We start from the raw sequence: 20,127 nt of genomic DNA, 5'->3' as shown, positions 1-20,127 counted from the left end.
CCTCACCTGTCCTCCCGCTGGACGCAGGTTTCATGCACAAAGCGACCGGACACCTAGCGACACACTTCCAGGAGAAACATCACAAACCCACCTACTCTCCTCTAAATGACTACATTCTATTATATTCTATTGTACATCACTCCATTCTACTCTATTCTGCTCTACTCTTCCGTAATTTCGTCCAGGACACTGGTGGAATGAGACAGGAAGCAGGGCAGTCCCCTAATCTCAATGGGAACTGAGGGAGAGAACAGTGAAAGGAGAGAGTGACGGCAGACACAAGCGCTAGTGTGGGCGGAGTCTGAAGCAGAGTCCTGTCCTAAGTCCCGAGCGGCTGAGGTATGGGGGTGGGGGGGGACCCTGTGGGTCAGGGCGGGACGGGGCGCGGTCCCATCTACGCAAGAGACCGCTGAAGCCGCCACGGACGTCAGCACGGGCGCGGTCGCACTTTATAGCGCCTTTCAAGTCCCGCTAACGAGCAAACCGCCAGAACAGAAGGGCTCCATAAACGGGGGAGAAATTAAACGGATGACGGAGGAAGGAGACGGGCGCTCCGACGCGCCGAGTTCACAGCTTCTGTGCAGTGCTCTGCCCAATCAAACGCACTCTAGATCTGGCCTGGCAGATCACTCTGATATAACCAGATCCTGCCTTTTTAACAAGCGCTCCCATCCACTTAAAGCTGACATCAACACCGCATTGTTTTTCATAGTTTTCCCCCCTTTTATTCTTTCTAGAAACCTGCGAGGGATTATAACCATGAGTACTTCTCACGGTCATACACTGCAAGCAATCACTACCAGGTTTAAACAAACAGTACAACATGAACAATATGTAAATACAGATTAAGCTTTCATCACCACCACCACCACACAGACACACACGCACACACAGACTCTCACTCTCACACTCACACTCAGACAGACAGACACACTCACACTCACTCACACACACACACACACACACACACACCCTGTGCATCACCTGGCCTCTCCAGTCCCAGGGCAGTCAGCAGTCCATCAGTGGCGCAGAGGTCTGGAATGAGCGAGAGTCACAGAGACAGGAACACACAAACACCCGCTTCAGACAAACACAAACTGAACCCAGAATGAACCAGACGCTGGTGGAGAGCTGTGTTTGTCACTACGGACACCAACTTTATTAGACAACAGAGGGACGGTCCGTACAGAACCCAGACCAGGAGGGAAGGCGGTGTGTGAATCGGAATGTCCTTAGAGAGCCCGTCAGTCCTGCGTTTCGGGGAGCCGGAGCAGTCCCGACCGAAACCGGACCGTAGGAACGGGCGCGTCCCGTCCGTGCGTACGGACACGGGGGAGTTCAGCAGTGTGATCGGAAAAGTCCTGAGAGAATCCGGGAACGGGGACTGGGTTCCAAACGATGCCATCCACTCGAGCTCCGTCAGGAGGGTCACATTTCTCTAATTACAGCAAACGAACCGTTAAATCACGTACGCACAGACATGCAACAGGCTGCGCAGACATACAACAGGCTGCGCAGACAGAAGCAACAGGCTGCGCAGACAGAAGCAACAGGCTGCGCAGACAGAAGCAACAGGCTGCGCAGACAGAAGCGCTCAGACCAGCGCGGCATGAATATGAGCAGTACACCGAGACACGGCCTCCTGGATGAAGAACTGCACAGCGCAGTGAGAGCAGGAAGCAGCACTGATCTCACGCTGATCTATCACTGATCTCACTCTGATCTACCGCTGATCCTTCACTGATCTCATGCTGATCTGTCGCTGATCTGTCACTGATCTCCCACTGATCTCATGTTGATTACCACTGATTTCACATTGATCTCACATCTCCAACAGGAAGTGAGAGAGACAGAACACTCAAACCTTATGATGAGCATTGAAACAGAGAGACAGCAAGAGAGAGACAGTGAGCAAGCGAGAAAGAGAGACAAAGAGGGAAAGGAAGGCAGAGAATATATAAAAAAAAACACTTTCACAGGATGAGTTTGCCCTCCACCGTGAGTGTGCAGGGCTGAGGGGTGAGGTAGAGAGGTCAGGGGTCAGGGGTCACAGCCGGAACACTGAGCACGACCCCTGCGCATTAACACTGTAAAGACTGAACACATGAAGCGCCCCGAATGCAGAGTGAGGAAAGTGAAGGCGTGAAGCCACTGGCCTACTGAACAGGTATCCGGGGGGAAACGGGGGTTTGAGTCTTAGTGCGCGGGCAGCCCTCCCCCTGAACCGCGCCGCGCGGGAATCAACACCGCCGTCGTCATGGCTACGATCGCTAACCAGGCCGCTACGGAGCACCTAGGCCACTGACCAACACCAGCGACGGGAAGCACCGCTGGTGGGCGGAGCTGGCTGGGGGCGGAGCTTTCCAGGGGGGCGGGGCTTGCCAGGGGGGTGGGGCCTGCTGGAGGGCGCCCCCTACTGGACCTCCTCCTCGCGCAGAAACTGAAAGATGGAGGAGAAGTCCTTGTTGGCGTAGCCGCGGGCGCACATGGTGCGGTAGATCTGGTGCGCCAGAGAGCCCAGCGGGATGGGCGTGCTCGTGCTGGTCGCCGTGCTCTGCGCCAAACCCAGGTCCTGCGAAGACACGCCCGAAACAAGCATCAGCACACGCATCAGCACACGCAAAGAGACACGCATCAGCACACGCACACACACACACACAGACACACACATCAGCACATACAGGCAGACAGGCAGGCAGGCAGACAGGCAGACAGGCAGACAGACACACACACATCAGCACATACAGACAGACAGGCAGACAGGCAGACAGGCAGACAGGCAGGCAGGCAGGCAGGCAGGCAGGCAGGCAGACAGGCAGACAGGCAGACAGGCAGACACACACAGACAGGCAGACACACACACAGACAGACACACACAGACAGACAGACAGACACAGACAGACAGACAGACAGGCAGGCAGGCAGGCAGGCAGGCAGACAGACAGACAGACAGACAGACAGACAGACAGACAGGCAGGCAGGCAGGCAGACAGGCAGACACACACACACACATCAGCACATACAGACAGACAGGCAGGCAGGCAGACAGACAGGCAGGCAGGCAGGCAGACAGGCAGACAGACAGGCAGACAGACAGACACACACACAGACAGCCAGGCAGACAGGCAGACAGGCAGACAGGCAGACAGGCAGGCAGGCAGGCAGACAGGCAGGCAGGCAGACAGACAGACAGACAGGCAGACACACAGACAGACAGACAGACAGACACACAGCAGGCAGAGAGACAGACAGACAGACACAGACAGACAGACACAGACAGACAGACAGACAGGCAGGCAGGCAGGCAGGCAGACAGGCAGACAGACAGACAGGCAGACACACACACACACACATCAGCACATACAGACAGACAGACAGGCAGCCAGACAGACAGACAGACAGCCAGGCAGACAGGCAGACAGACAGGCAGGCAGGCAGACAGACAGACATGCAGGCAGCAGCAGGCAGGACAGGACAGACAGACAGACAGACAGACAGACAGGCAGGCAGGACAGACGGGCACAGGCAGACAGACACAGACAGACAGCAGGCAGCAGACAGAGCAGACACAAGCAGCAGCAGACAGACAGACAGGCAGGCAGGCAGACAGCAGGCAGGCAGACAGGCAGGCAGGAGACAGGCAGACAGACAGGCAGGCAGGCAGGCAGGCAGACAGACAGGCAGACACACACAGACAGACAGGCAGACAGGCAGACAGGCAGGCAGACAGGCAGACAGACAGGCAGGCAGGCAGGCAGGCAGGCAGGCAGTCAGACAGGCAGGCAGGCAGACAGGTAGACAGACAGACAGACAGGCAGACACACACACAGACAGACAGGCAGACAGGCAGACAGGCAGACAGGCAGACAGGCAGGCAGGCAGGCAGGCAGGCAGGCAGGCAGGCAGGCAGATAGGCAGGCAGGCAGGCAGACAGACAGGCAGACAGACACACACACAGACAGGCAGTCAGACAGGCAGGCAGGCAGTCAGACAGGCAGGCAGGCAGACAGGTAGACAGACAGACAGACAGGCAGACACACACACAGACAGACAGACAGACAGACAGACAGGCAGACAGGCAGACAGGCAGACAGGCAGACAGGCAGGCAGATAGGCAGGCAGGCAGGCAGACAGACAGGCAGACAGACACACACACAGACAGGCAGTCAGACAGACAGGCAGGCAGGCAGACAGGCAGACAGACACACACACAGACAGACAGACAGACAGACAGACAGGCAGACAGTCAGACAGACAGACAGACAGACAGGCAGACAGGCAGGCAGGCAGGCAGGCAGGCAGACAGGCAGGCAGTCAGACAGACAGACAGACAGACAGACAGGCAGACCCTACCTTGGCCATGAGTGTGGTTCCGAAGCCGCCCAGGTAGTTGTTAGCGGACGGCACGGCCTCCATGACGCCGGGGACGGGGTTGTAGCTGTCGCTGGACCAGCAGCGGCCCGAGCTCATGTTCAGGACCTGCGTCAGCAGCTTGGGGTCCAGCCCTAACCTGGGGGTCAAAGGTCACACAGCCAGCATGTCAGCACTGACCCGGGAGCGACCCCTGACACCGCCTCTAACGGCCCTCCCGCACGCTATCGCTAATACGCTATCGCTAATACGCTATCGCTAATACGCTATCGATGTGTAGCGACATCACCCTTCATCATCCTGCTCACAGTGACATGACCAGCTACACTCATCCAACACACTCACACACTCATCCAACACACTCACACACTCACACATTCACTCAGCACACTCCACACTCACCCAGCACACTCACACATACACCCAGCACACTCACACACTCACACATTCACCCAGCACACTCCACACTCACCCAGCACACTCACACATACACCCAGCACACTCACACATACACCCAGCACACTCACACACTCACCCAGCACACTCACACACTCACCCAGCACACTCACACACTCACACATTCACCCAGCACACTCCACACTCACCCAGCACACTCACACATACACCCAGCACACTCACACACTCACCCAGCACACTCACATACACACACTCACCCAGCACACTCACACACTCACTCAACACACTCACCCACTCACCCAGCACACTCACACACTGCCAGACTTCAGTATAGTACTGAAAGTATTCCTGCATAAGAGTATAGTACACTCATGAGTTAGGGTATAGTACTGAGAGTACTCCTGTGTTAGGGTATAGTACTGAGAGTACTCCTGTGTTAGGGTGTAGTATGGAGTACTCCTGTGTTAGGGTATAGTACAAAGTACTCGATGACAGACTAGTGTATAAGAGCATATTATTGAGTGCACTGCACAACGTCCAATAAAATCATACAGAATCACTTTTATGTGCGTAGCGCTTTTTACAGAAAACCCATAAAGACGTTTTACACAGCCGCAGAAGGGCCAGAAAGGGCAGGAGCAGCGCTGAATTTAAATGCCTCCGTTTGGGACGTCCCGGAGCCGTGAGAACGCAGCGTGGGGAACAGACCCGTCCCGCGCCTGGGTGCCAGCCTGTGGGCCGCTCGGCGCTTTTTAAGGACAGAATGAAAGCCCCCACAGCAGGCCCGGTTCTGCAGGCTGGCCCGGGCCACGCTGCTGTAAAGTACATTCAGCACTCAGCAGATCTATTACAGCATGATTAGAGTTTAACACTGCCCACCTGGCCCTGCTGCGGAGAGCGGGGGGGAGGGGAGGGGGGGAGGGCTGCTTTATGAGCCGCCCGCGCAGTCATTACACCCTCACACACTCTCTCTCTGTCTCTGTTTCTCTCAATCTAACTCTCTTTCTCCCTTTCTCTCTCTCTCTCTCTCTCTCTCTCTCTGTCTCTCACACACGCTCTCTCTCTGTTTCTGTTTCTCTCAATCTAACTCTCTTTCTCCCTTTCTCTCTCTCTCTCTCTCTCTCTCTCACACACGCTCTCTCTCTGTTTCTGTTTCTCTCAATCTAACTCTCTTTCTCCCTTTCTCACTCTCTCTTCCACTCTCTCTGTCTCTGTTTCTCTCGCTCTCTCTCTGTTTCTGTTTCTCTCAATCTAACTCTCTTTCTCCCTCTCACTCTCTCTTCCACTCTCTCTGTCTCTGTTTCTCTCGCTCTCTCTCACACTCATTTTCTCTCTCCTTTTCTATCTAGCTCCCTTTTTCTCTCTTTCACAATCTTACTTTCTTTCTCCCAATCTCTCTCCCTCTCTTTCTCTCACTCCCAATCCCTTACTCCCCTTCTCTCTCTCTTTCTCCCTCACTCCCTTTCTCTTTCTCAGGCTCTCAAAAAGAGACATTCCTCCATAAATTGTTTTGTAAATTCATAAAAATAAATAAATAAATAAGTAAATAAACAAAATGTCTCAATAATGACTGCTTTAAGGCATATGTCTGAATGCAAACCACAGCGTGCGCGATGCAGCCCACCCCCCGCCCCCCCCGGCCCACCCCCCGGCCCCCCGGCCCGCGCCCCCCCCGGCGGGACGGCCGGTGACATATGTTGTACACGCTGGCCGCGCGGTGGCCTGGAACGGGTTCGAGCGGAGCGGTAATAAAGCTCGCCCGAGCAGAGAGCCTTTGTTACGCCACGCTGTGGGGGGGGACCCCAGCCACGAGCCCGGCTGCAGCCATAAATCACCCCCAAATCTGCCCCCGCCACCCCCACCCCCTCCCTGCAGCCTCACAGCTCTATGGGGGGGGGCAGCCGCCCCCCCACCTCCCTGCAGCCTCTCAGCTCTATGGGGGGGGGGGCAGATTTCACGCTTTAACCGGAGCTGAGCCGAATAACAGCCGTGCCGATAGAGAGCTCACCGGCCAGCCAAGGCCCCGACCCCCTACACACAGTCACAGCACAGTCACTGCACTGATCCCCTACAGCACAGTCACTGCAGTAATCCCCTACAGCACAGTCACTGCACTAATCCCCTACAGCACAGTCACTGCACTAATCCCCTACAGCACAGTCACTGCACTGATCCCCTACAGCACAGTCACTGCACTAATCCCCTACAGCACAGTCACTGCACTAATCCCCTACACACAGTCACTGCACTGATCCCCTACAGCACAGTCACTGCACTGATCCCCTACAGCACAGTCACTGCACTAATCCCCTACAGCACAGTCACTGCACTAATCCCCTACAGCACAGTCACTGCAGTCACTGCACTGATCCCCTACACACAGTCACTGCACTAATCCCCTACAGCACAGTCACTGCACTGATCCCCTACAGCACAGTCACTGCACAGTCACTGCACAGTCACTGCACTGATCCCCTACAGCACAGTCACTGCACAGTCACTGCACTGATCCCCTACACACAGTCACTGCACAGTCACTGCACTAATCCCCTACAGCACAGTCACTGCAGTCACTGCACTGATCCCCTACACACAGTCACTGCACTAATCCCCTACAGCACAGTCACTGCACTGATCCCCTACAGCAAAGTCAGGTTATGGATATGTAGATGAGGTTATGGATATGAGGTCTGTAGATGAGGTTGTGAGGACAGTAAATGAGGTTATGGATATGAGGTCAGTAGATGAGGGTATGGATATGAGGGTTGTAGATGAGGTTGTGAGGACAGTAGATGAGGTTATGGATATGAGGTCAGTAGATGAGGTTGTGAGGACAGTAGATGAGGTTATGGATATGAGGTCAGTAGATGAGGTTGTGAGGTCAGTAAATGAGGTTATGGATATGAGGACAGTAGATGAGGGTATGGATATGAGGGTTGTAGATGAGGTTGTGAGGACAGTAAATGAGGTTATGGATATGAGGACAGTAGATGAGGGTATGGATATGAGGGTTGTAGATGAGGTTGTGAGGACAGTAGATGAGGTTATGGATATGAGGCCAGTAGATGAGGTTATGGATATGAGGACAGTAGATGAGGTTGTGAGGACAGTAGATGAGGTCATGGATATGAGGAGAGTAGATGAGGTTGTGAGGACAGTAGATGAGGTTATGGATATGAGGCCAGTAGAGGTTATGGATATGAGGTCAGTAGATGAGGTTGTGAGGACAGTAGATGAGGTTATGGATATGAGGTCAGTAGATGAGGTTGTGAGGACAGTAGATGAGGTTATGGATATGAGGGTTGTAGATGAGGTTGTGAGGACAGTAGATGAGGTTATGGATATGAGGCCAGTAGAGGTTATGGATATGAGGCCAGTAGATGAGGTTGTGAGGACAGTAGATGAGGTCATGGATATGAGGAGAGTAAATGAGGTTGTGAGGACAGTAGATGAGGTTATGGATATGAGGAGAGTAGATGAGGTTGTGAGGACAGTAGATGAGGTTATGGATATGAGGCCAGTAGAGGTTATGGATACGAGGGTTGTAGATGAGGTTATGCATATGCGGACGGTAGGTAATGTTATGGATATGACAGTGTGAGTGAATGGCTGTCGTGCTGGTTGAGGGATTGGAAAGGTGGGAGAGCTCACAGGTGGGGTGTGCAGGTGCTCCCCCCCCCCGAGACTGGGAATAAAGGGTTGTTGCTGGGAGACGGGGGGGGGGTTGTAAATCTGAGGCGGCTCTGCGGCGGTGCTGCCATGTTTCACCGGGCCGGCTGCAGGGATTTATGTTTGCCGAGGCCAATTTTCTCAGCAGAGCTGGAGGCCTGATAAATCAGCCAGCTGAAGCCCCCCCTCACCCCCCCTCACTACCACTACCCCCCCACACCCCCACACCGAAGAGCCCAGCCCCCCTCCCAACACCCAGCGCATGTACGCAACTCACATACACAAACACAGACACACATACACTCGCATACACAGATACACACACAAACACTCACACTCGCGCAGACACAGAAACAAAGCCATGTGTGGTCACGGGTTTGAATCCTGGATAAAGCACACTGCCAAAGTGATGCACGACATCGTTACCACCCTGAAACACAGACTTTATAATATATATATATGTGGGTAACATACAGTATAGACATATCAGAGAGAGAGAAAACACACACACACACACACACACACACACACACACACACACACACGTGCGTACCTGATACCCAGGTTCATGGTCTCAGCAGTTCCGATCATCCCAATAGCCAGCAGCATGTTATTGCAGATTTTCACCGCCTGATAACACAAACAGGAAGAGCAACACACACAGATAAACATAAACTGCGAAATGAGCGACAGAGTTCACACACATACAACACTGCATCACCTGATTTTACGCTACAAAAAGGACTTGTGTTATAGGAGAAATGTGCACAACAGTAGTGTATGCAGCCGTACAATGGGCAACAGTAGCATGTGTTAGCAGTAGTGTGCACTAGCGGTGACACAGCACATAGCATATGTTAGCGGTAGCTTGTGTTAGCAGTCACATTTGTAGCAGTAGCGTGCAGAAGTGGCAGCATACGTGAGTGGAAATGTGCCAAATTGTAGCATGCTGGTGACAGTGAGGGTTAGCGATAACAGGGTGTTAGCAGTAGTGTGTATAGCAGTGGCCGGGTGTTAGCAGTAGTGTGTACAGCGGTAGCCAGGCGTTAGCAGTAGCAAGGTGTCAGCAGTAGTGTATGTAGCAGTAGCTGGATGTTAGCAGCAGCGTGTGTAGCGGTAGCTGGGCGTTAGCAGTAACGTGTGTAGCGGTAGCATATATAGCAGTAGCTGGGTGTTAGCGGTAGTGTGTGTAGCGGTAGCATATATAGCAGTAGCTGTGTGTGTGTAGCGGAAGTGTGTGTAGCGGTAGCTGGGCGTTAGCAGTAGCACGTGTAGCGGTAGCTGGGCGTTTGCAGTAGCATGTGCAGGAGTAGCGTGTGTAGCGATAGCCAAGCGTTAGCAGTGCCCATACCTGGCCCGCCCCCACTTGGCCGCAGTACAGGACGTTGGCTCCCATGCAGCCCAGCAGCTCCTTGGCTGCGGTGAACTCCTCCTCCGGCCCCCCCACCATGAAGGTGAGCCTCGCCAAACTGGCAGCACCAACACCTGCCAGCAGGGGGCGACAGAGATATCACACACAACAGTACAAACTCAAATGCCACAGGAAAAAACACAACACAGACATCACCCAGCGCCATCCAATAACCAGCCTAACATTACACGGTATAAGACTGTGAACGTGCATGTGTGTAGGTAGACCAGGAGGGCCCATTCTTATCCAGAAAGGGCCAACGTGGGTGCAGGTTTTTGATTGTAGTCAAAAGAAGTCAGCTTTAAGAAATCTGATTCTGCTCATCAGGGTGATAATTGAGCTGTAATTGGGACAGAATTCGTTCAGGAGCAACTGGAGAGCTGTTGGCTTTCTGGGTGCATCGAGCAAAACATTGAACCCCGAATTTCTCCCGACAAGCTGGCTGATGCCTTGCACGACCGAAACCTGCCATTGGTGAGTGAATGGGTGAATGAGTGGGTGAATGGGTGAATGAGTGAGTGAGTGAGTGAGTGAATGGGTGAGTGAGTGAATGAATCCTTTCTCGGATAAGAACGAATACCCCAGGACTGGACTATAGGGGAACCTCTGTGAGCAAGTGTGTGTGAATGTGAGTAAGTGTGTGTGAGTGTACGTGTGTTTTTTCTGTGTGTGTTTAACAGACTGGTGTACTCGGTCAGCAGAAGATCGCTTAATTCGGTAAGGACTTAAACACTCCGGGTGCCCTGGTGTGTGTGTGTGTGTGTGGGGGGGGGTCACACCGCACACGACCCCTGGGGAGGGGGGCCCATTGTCCCTCTGACGTGCGCTGATGGGGCGACAGCTGTGCCCGAGGCCACCCCCAAAACACGCCCCCCTTCCCCCCAGGAGGAGTGACTGACAGGCCAGAGAGGTAATTAACTTTACACTTTATCATGTTCAATTAGCCCGCCTGTCTGTGGGGGCGGGCCGTGGAGGATGGCGTTAGGAGCGTGTCGTGTTTGGGGGGGGGGCGTGGAGGATGGCATTAGGAGCGTGTCGTGTTTGGGGGGGGTAGGTGGGCGGGGTCATGAGCGAATGAGCGTAGCGTGTTTTATCGGTGTGGTTACACCTGTCACCCGCTAACAGATAGATAGATCCCCCCCCCCCACACACACACACACACACACACACACACACACGGAGTGCGGTCACACACACACACACACACACACACACACACACACACAACACAAACGCTGGGTCTGTCTGGGGGATTGCTGGACACAGCTATTCATTTGGAAAAGCATTTGGTTTAAGCTACAATATAAAAAAATTAAACATGCCATAAAAAGAGATGCGAACATAATCACGCACAGCATTGATCATAAGTACACAGAGCTCGGTCACACACACACACACACACAGAGCCCGGTCAGACTCAGACACACACACACACACACACACACACAGAGCACGGTCACACACACACGCAGCGCGCGGTCGCGGTCGGTGACAGGGCGTTAAGTGGTCTGAAAGGGGAGCGGTCCTCAGGGACAGAGGAGCTGCTTTACGGTCAGAGCCGGACTGACGGAGAAACCGCTCTAATCCTAATAATGCTGCAGTTAATAATTAAGCAGGGATTAGCCCTGCTGCGTCAGGAAGCTGAAACCGCATAAGCAGCCACAGCGCGTGTGTGTGTGTGTGTGTGTGTGTGTGTGGGTGCGTGTGTGCGTGTGCGTGCGCGTGTGTATAGTGTGTGTGCGCAGCGTGTGTGTGAGCGCGCATGTGTGTGTGTAGCGTGTGTGCGCGTGTGTGTGCGCGCGCATGTGTGTGAGTGTGAGTGTGCACGCATGTGTGTGTAGCGTGTGTGTAGCGTGTGTGCGCGTGTGTGTGTACGTGCGCATGTGTGTGCGTGTGTGTGTGTGTGCGCACATGTGCGTGTGTGTGTGTGTGTGTGCGTGCGCATGTGTGTGTGTGCGCGTGCATGTGTGTGTAGCGTGTGCGCGCGTGTGTGCGTGCGCATGTGCGTGTGTGTGTGTGCGTGCGCGGGTGTAGTGTGTTGTGTGCGTGAGTGTGTGCTGCGTGCTGCGTGTGTGTGTGGCGCGTGTTGTGTGGCATGCGTGTGTTGTGGCGTGCATGTGTGCATGCATGTGTGTGTGCCCGCGTGTGTATGTGTGTGCATGCGCCTGTGTGTATGTGTATGCATGCGTGTGTGTGTGTGTATATGTGTGGGCGTGTGTGTGTGTGTATATGTGTGCGCGTGTGTGTATATGTGTGTGCATGCGCGTGTGTGTATATGCGTGTGCATGTGTGAGTGTGTGCTGAAGCTCTGTAGTGGTCTGTCAGCAGCTGCTGAAGCCTCATTATTTACCCATAATGACCTGCACACCGTCGCCGCAGCAACGCATCACAGCAGCTGACAGCAGCTCTGCTAATTAGCAGCAGAAGAACGGAGAGAGACAGAGGATGGAGGGATGAGAGAGAGGAGAGGAGAGGGGGCAAGCAGGCCAGAGTCACTGGGCAGCAGGGCAGTGGAGAGAGGGAGAGAGGAGAGGGAAAGAGTAAAAGAGAAAGAGAGGGAAAGGGAGATAGAGACAGGAAATCCCAGGACTCAAATCCCAGTGTTGAAAGTATACGGGGCGACATAGCTCAGGAGGTAAGACCGATTGTCTGGCAGTCGGAGGGTTGCCGGTTCAAACCCCGCCCTGGGCGTGTCGAAGTGTCCTTGAGCAAGACACCTAACCCCTAACCCCTAACTGCTCTGGCGAACGAGAGGCATCAATTGTAAAGCGCTTTGGATAAAAGCGCTATATAAATGCAGTCCATTTACCATATACGAGGGATGGGATGACAGACAGAGGAGTTCCAAACACAGAGTACAGTCGTTAATCGGCAGTTATCTCCACCCCTACCACCCCCAAAACTCCACCCCCTACACCTCAAAACCTTTACTGCAAAACTCTACCTTATTACCCCAAAACTCCACCCCTACTGCAAAACTCCACCTTATTAGCCCAAAACTCCACCCCTACTGCAAAACTCCTCCCCTTCTACCTTGAAACTCCACCCCTACTGCAAAACTCCACCCCTTCTAACTTGAAACTCCACCCCTACTACCCAGAAACTCCAGTCCAGTAATTATTATAATTATATTATAATAACCCGTACCCGAACGATAAAAAAAATAAAAATAACAATTGTCTCAGTGTTCATTTGCTATGGACAGAACGAAATAGGTCACATGCACCGTAATATAAGAAAAAGCACAGCTTCACCAGTGCGCATGATTGACAGCTAAAGTGTTTCACAGGCCCACCAGGATGGTGTTCTGCTGAGAGGGTACATACCATCAAAGCTCAACACTCAGATATTCAGTCAGTATTCAGAGGGTGACAGACTTCTGAGCAGGGCTAGCTCAGGATATTACTAAGAGGCAAGTTCATAAAGTCTGCACTTAATTCCCCAGGCTTCGCCCTGCACTATTAAAGGTCACAACACCACTTTTTAAACATTTCTGATGGCTGAAAAAGAGGAATAGGGAGTAAGTAAACAGTAAAGGGAAAATAAACTGAATTGTTTCTAAAACCTGTAGTGTTATCAGAGGTCATGGCTCTTCATAAAACATTGATTATGTTCAATTATTTGGATATTTTTCCATGAATATACAGATACTTAAAAAATAAATCAAAAATTGAATCACAATATTGCTGGACCCTAACCACCGCATTGACTGAAACTCCACTGACACCCCAAAACCCCTCAGGTGCGCAGGTTGGTAAACAGGCAATGAGGCTTTCTGATATAGCACAGGACTGTGGGTAATGGGGGGGGGATGGGGGGGGGGTTCAGACACCCCAGGCCTGCCTGCTCTCACAGAGCAAAGTTGGGGGGTCTCCCAGGGGGACCCCGGAGAGATTCACCTCCCAATCATGACATAATAAAGAGTAATTACCCACAATCCCACCTGCCTCCTGCCCAACCTACGGCTTTAAACTGCAGTTATGAGCTTCTGCTAACCTTGCACTCCCTCTTTCTCTCCCTTTATCTCTCTCCCTTTCTCTCACTCTCTCTCACACACAAACTCTCACACTCGCTCACAATCTCCCACACAAATACTGATCTGACAGATTAAAGACCTTTTATTGTTCCCTTTTAAAATGACATTTTCTTCCCTAAACTGAACTGTACAAATGGATGCTGTGTAAAATTTGTGTAAGTCACTCTGGATAAGAGCATCTGCTAAATGGCAGTAATGTAATGTAAAACACATACACGCACACACACAAACACACACACAGACACACTAATGAGGTAATAATGGAAATGCTGTCGGTGAAAGGGAGCGGAGGGGGCGGGGCCTGGTGATTGGCAGGGCCCAGTAGGGGCCGGGCCGGGCAGCAGATGACACGCAGGGTGAGGTCACCCAGCTGCCGCCCGCCCGACTCCATCTGGAGGCTAGCCAGCTAGCCGCGCCGGCCCTTCTGATGCTAATGAGCTTAACCAGCGAGAACAGCACTGCAGCAAGACCAGCACTACAGCAAGACCAGCACTGCAACAAGACCAGCACTGCAACAAGACCAGCAAGACCAACAAGACCAGCACTACAGCAAGACCAGCAAGACCAGCAAGACCAGCACTACAGCAAGACCAGCAAGACCAGCAAGACCAGCAAGACCAGCACTACAGCAAGACCAGCAAGACCAGCAAGACCAGCACTACAGCAAGACCAGCAAGACCAGCAAGACCAGCACTACAGCAAGACCAGCAAGACCAGCACTGCAGCAAAACCAGCACTACAGCAAGACCAGCACTGCAACAAGACCAGCAAGACCAACAAGACCAGCACTGCAGCAAGACCAGCAAGACCAGCACTACAGCAAGACCAGCAAGACCAACAAGACAGCAACAGCACTGCAGCAAGACCAGCAAGACCAGCACTACAGCAAGACCAGCACTGCAACAAGACCAGCAAGACCAACAAGACCAGCAAGACCAGCACTACAGCAAGACCAGCAAGACCAGCAGTACAGCAAGACCAGCAAGACCAGCACTACAGCAAGACCAGCAAGACCAGCAGTACGGCAAGACCAGCAAGACCAGCAGCCAGGTAGGACCAGCACTACAGTAAGACCAGCAGCCCTGGCAACAACCACCCACCCCCTCTCACCTCACCTCACCTCCACATTCACATATCTGCAATCTCCCCTCCTCCCCCAACCCCTCATTCTAAATATACCTGCAGCCCTCCCTCTTCCCCAACCCCCCAACCCCACATTTAAAATATATCTGCAACCGCCCCCCGCCCCCATGATCTTATAAGGCTGAGGACTGAGGGGCACATGTACTCAGGAAGTGACATCATCAGTATTCAGTCACCGTGCAGGACTGCTGGACTCATCAGCTGTGTAGGAACACACACGCGTGTGCTTAGCGTGACCGTGTCAACACACAGGCCCTTGCGCAGTCATCTCTGGGAGACGGGGACACGCGTGCTCACTGCGAACCTCACAGACGTGTGCGAAGTGCACAGTCCGCGCGGGCGAGCGTGTAGACAGCCGGGGGGGGGTGATTACCGCTAATCGGCCCGCCGGTCGTTAGCAGCTCTATTTCCACGCAGACCGCCCCCCCCCCCCCCCCCCGCGGCCCCGCCCCCGGCCCGTGACGTCAGCCGCCGTTCGCCGTGTTTGTTGTGGCCGCCGCAGACGCCGGTTCGCTGGTTTATGGCGAACGATTCAGAACCCGGCAGCCGGGCCAGACCAGGACAGCCTTTACAAGGCGGTCGGGACCGCGACAGAGACCGGATCAGAACAGCACCGGCCCGGGAGAGCCCCCGCCAAACCGCCGCCAAACCCCCACCAAACCCTGCTGACGCACGAGGGGCCGCCGGCCAGAGAGAGAACAGAGAGAAAGACTTTTATTGTTCTTCACATTATTGCTTTATATTTCACAACAACCCAGGAGAGGAGAGACCTCGTATTAAAAAAAGAATTTCAATTAAACAAAACTAGAACAACAGATACAGACAAACAGACACACACGCACATTCCGCTCACACACACACATAAACACACACACAATACGCACACACACACGCACACACCCGACACACACATATGCATGTACACACACACTTGCACAGTAACCTCTGTGCTTTTTGGGTTGCAGTGTGTGGAGTGAACTGCTGTCTCTTGTCTTCTCTGCTAGAATATCAAAGGGTTTCTACACCCTCCTAAACACATTAGTGACGCAGATTTGCATTCGGTCTAATTAAAACCACGCGATTCATCCTGCAGTTGATTACTGGGCGCAGAACAGGCCAATGAAACATCAGAGTTTTAAATCTCTGCTAATTTAGAGCCCAGATGTGCGCTGACCACAGGCTCCACCCACCTCACTGGCGCCCCCTGCTGCTGGACGGCTTCTCCAGCGTGAGTGTGTGTGTGTGTGTCTGCGTGTGTGTAGGGGGTGTATGTGTGTGTGTGCTTACACACACACACTCTGACAAGCAACTGTTTCAGCTTCAGTTTTGGTTACAGCACCACCTGCTGGCCTTACTGCATCACTGCATCACATCCCCTCAGCCTGCAGCATGCTGATCACACAGGGCTGCAGGAACTCCCCCCCACAATCCCAGAATGCCCAGCGTCCCCAAAAACAGCTTTCAAGATCCGGCAACACTCCTCCAGGCGGTCAGTGACAGTTGGTGACAGAGAGAATTACCTGACTGACGCCATTTCAGTTACTTTAGCACAAACGACCGAACCGCTCCAGAACCGCTCCAGAACCGCTCCAGAACCGTTGCGTTTAAACCGACATCACGCCCACCATCGCCTGGCCAACGCCCACCGTACCGGCTGAACTCCAAACTCTGCTTTGGGGTCACTTCAAATGCGCTTTCTGGCTTTAAACCACAAACCCGAGGTGTTCACACAGCAGCCAGTATAAAACCAGCAGGTTAGTAGGGACTGAAATATCCTCCATTACAGACATTATACAGGGCGGGCCGATCAAAAACAGACATTTTACAGCGTGAGCCAATCAAAAACATACAAGCAGACAGTGACCGATTCTTTTAATGACCGCATTCTCCAAAATTGTCACCTCATAGCCAAAGCTGGGGGCCCCCTTCCCACAGCTACCCCGCCCCCGCCCCAAGATGTCCCCCTCGCACAGGTACGCCCCCCAACCCCTCAGGTGAAGGTCAGAGATTAGGCACTGTTGGTGTGCTGCAGGAGGCAGGTTCAGGTGTAGACACCTGTACGCATATATGGTGGCGGTTATTCTTATTACGTTTTTAAAAACCGCGAGTCGATGCATCGCGCAGCCCCACACAGCGTGCCGCGATGTGGGCGTGGCTTACCGCCGGACACCGGCGCGTCCATGAACACCGCGCCCATCTTCTCAGAGGCCAACGCCATCTCCCTGGCAACGGACGGATCGATGGTGCTGGAGTCGATCAGCAGAGTGCCTTTCTTTATCTTTCTAAAAGAGAGAGAGAGGGGGGAAGGAACACGGAAAAGGAGAGAGGGAGAGATAGATGAAGGTGGAAGGAGAGAGATGCCATTACTTTAGGATTCCATTGGGCCCAGTGTAGGCCTCTAAGACGTTGGGGGGCGGGGCTTACTTTAGGATTCCATTGGGCCCAGTGTAGGCCTCTATGACGTTGGGGCGGGGCTTACTTTAGGATTCCATTGGCCCAGTGTAGGCCTCTATGACGTTGGGGGGCGGGGCTTACTTTAGGATTCCATTGGGCCCAGTGTAGGCCTCTATGACGTTGGGGCTGGACGGCAGCATGGTGATGATGCGATCGGCCTTTTCCGCCACTTCCGCCGGAGAGTCCAGGAGCTGAACCAATCAGAGCAAGGTGCAGGGTAAGGACACCCACAGTCTGCCTGTATGGTACAGGTCTAATACAGGTGTGTGTGTGTGGCATACCCATATAGAACAGGTGTGCTCAGGTGTGTGTGTAGTAAAGGTGTGCTTAGGTGTGTGTGTGTGTGTGTAATACAGGCGTGCTCCGGTGCTGGCAGGGGTCCCACCTGTGCTCCCTGGTCCTGCAGCTCCTTGCCGAACTCAGGAAAGGCGTCGGTGGCGATGATGGGGTACCCGCTCTTCAGCAGGTTCTGAGCCATGGGGATCCCCATGTTCCCCAAGCCAATGAACCCCACTGGCGTCTTAGAGGCCATGGACCGGCACACTGTACCGCACACACGTACATTACACACTGTACCGCACACACATACATTACACACCCATACACACTGCATTACACACGTACATTACACACCCATACACACTGTACCGCACACACGTACATTACCACTGCACACACGTACATTACACACTGCATTACACACGTACATTACACACCCATACACACTGTACCGCACAAACGTACATTACACACTGCACCGCACACACGTACATTACACACTGTACCACACACACGTACATTACACACTGAATTACACACGTACTTTACACACCCATACACACTGTACCGCACACACGTACATTACACACTGTACCACACAAACGTACATTACACACCCATACACACTGAACCGCACACACGTACATTACACACTGAGCCGAGGATGCTGCTTACATTACACACTGCACCGCACAAACGTACATTACACACCCATACACACTGTACCGCACACACATACATTACACACCCATACACACTGTACCGCACAAACGTACATTACACACTGTACCACACACACATACATTAAACACCCATACACACTGTACCGCACAAACGTACATTACACACCCATACACACTGTATCACACACGTACATTACACACTCATACCCACTGCATCACACACATACATTACACTCATACCCACTGCATCACACACACATACATTACACTCATACACACTGCATCACACACACATACATTACACACTCATACACACTGCATCACACACGTACATTACACACTCATACACACTGTATCATACACGTGTGCACTACTCATACACAGATATACTACATAATATGGACATACATAGTACACACAGACATTATACAGGCACTGCAATATTGCAATAACCCCAACAGTTAATATTTGTAGTGCCCATTTTCGCGAGAAGGACTACAACGACTACAAAAACAATGCGGCTGTTGCCGCTCGTGACACTCCCCCCCGGACCGGTGATCGCAGAACAGACACGTGATGGATGGGAAAGTAGGCCTACCGTTAGCTAGCGATAATCAGAAAGCTTTCATACTTAGACATGTGTAATTAAAGCTTTAATTTATTCGGGTCTGATGTCCGGGACCTAAAACTGCTTTCGAGCCGTGTGTTAGTGTACGGGGGGCTCAGAGTTACAACGTTATTACACAGTGAATGATCTTCAGGTTTGACTATACTACGGTTAAGCCTAGCTTACGTTGCTTTCTTTCGTGCTGTCGGGTAGTCCAATGTTACTGCTCAGGGCAGCCTGCAATAAACCCGACAAGGAATGTTTTCCATATGACGCGCCTGACGCATACGAACCAGCGGAGGATACACGCCCCCCCTGTCCTTATCAGCTGAAGAGGTCACGAGAATCGAACATTGTTTATTAGGCTACAATTTAATAATCATAATTGGGTTAACACTTCCAGTAATATTAAAAAGGTAATCAATAGTCGGTTCTGGAGAACGTAACTACAATCTGAATCCAGTTTCCTGGACCTTTAAAGAAATGGGCACGGTATCATACTAAAGCACCCTGAGGTGCTCACTGCTGAACTCGATAGAGGAAAAAAAATATAAGGTTGACCATTAAGAGTCGCAACGACAACCACGTTAACACGCCGATGAGTTCAGAGAATAAACAGTTCTGCGTCGATAAATCTACGTTTCTTGCCTGACAATTCCAAAAATCGCCGTCTTGGAAGCTAGCAAACGCTAGCTAGGTAGCCTTGAATTTGGCTTGCTGCAGCATTCACTGGATAAACTTGATCTGCGAGCCACTGCAACATGTATTTAAAACGAATGGCTCTCGCAAGCGCCATAATTTAGGCCTACGTCTCAAATAGCCGAAGGACTTCGGGGGAACATGAGAAAATACCTTACCCATCGCGAGGCTGACATGGTCTTTGCTCTTCTGTAACAAGGTCCGAGACCCTCTGAATAAGGCGGCCATGCTGCTCTCCCCTTGACCTCGCGCTGCAAGTCACCGCCTCCCACTCAGGAAGTAGGGGAGGGCTGATCACGAGTGGCGTCTTTCCTATCCAATGAGAAACCTGGGGAGGCGGGACGTCTTCTGCGGTCTG

General features: G+C 52.6%; 1 protein-coding gene across 1 annotated transcript; it reads right to left on the bottom strand.

Moving 5' to 3' along the window:
- Nucleotides 1–1,132: 1,132 nt before the first annotated feature.
- LOC135262191 (3-hydroxyisobutyrate dehydrogenase, mitochondrial-like) lies at nt 1,133–20,087 on the bottom strand. The gene is made up of 8 exons (XM_064349120.1): nt 19,928–20,087; nt 17,887–18,044; nt 17,583–17,692; nt 17,208–17,329; nt 9,809–9,942; nt 9,011–9,087; nt 4,354–4,510; nt 1,133–2,572 (listed from the first exon to the last, which is right to left on the bottom strand). The coding sequence occupies exons 1-8, from the start codon at nt 19,995–19,997 to the stop codon at nt 2,414–2,416; spliced, it is 987 nt and encodes a 328-aa protein (XP_064205190.1). The 5' UTR covers nt 19,998–20,087; the 3' UTR covers nt 1,133–2,413.
- Nucleotides 20,088–20,127: the final 40 nt, after the last annotated feature.

Source organism: Anguilla rostrata, chromosome 8 (assembly GCF_018555375.3).
Source record: "Anguilla rostrata isolate EN2019 chromosome 8, ASM1855537v3, whole genome shotgun sequence".
Taxonomy (NCBI): Eukaryota; Metazoa; Chordata; class Actinopteri; order Anguilliformes; family Anguillidae; genus Anguilla; species Anguilla rostrata.
The sequence above is the reverse complement of the archived record's forward strand: the minus strand, read 5'-3'. Positions and strand labels throughout refer to the sequence as shown.

Excerpts from the sequence above, each read along its gene's own strand:
- LOC135262191 (XM_064349120.1), bottom strand. The coding sequence starts at position 19,997 with ATGGCCGCCTTATTCAGAGGGTCTCGGACCTTGTTACAGAAGAGCAAA. Across the intron at positions 17,330-17,582 it reads GGGCCCAATGGAATCCTAAA|AAAGATAAAGAAAGGCACTC; the intron begins GTAAGCCCCGCC and ends TCTCTCTTTTAG. Across the intron at positions 2,573-4,353 it reads GAACCACACTCATGGCCAAG|GACCTGGGTTTGGCGCAGAG; the intron begins GTAGGGTCTGCC and ends GTGTCTTCGCAG.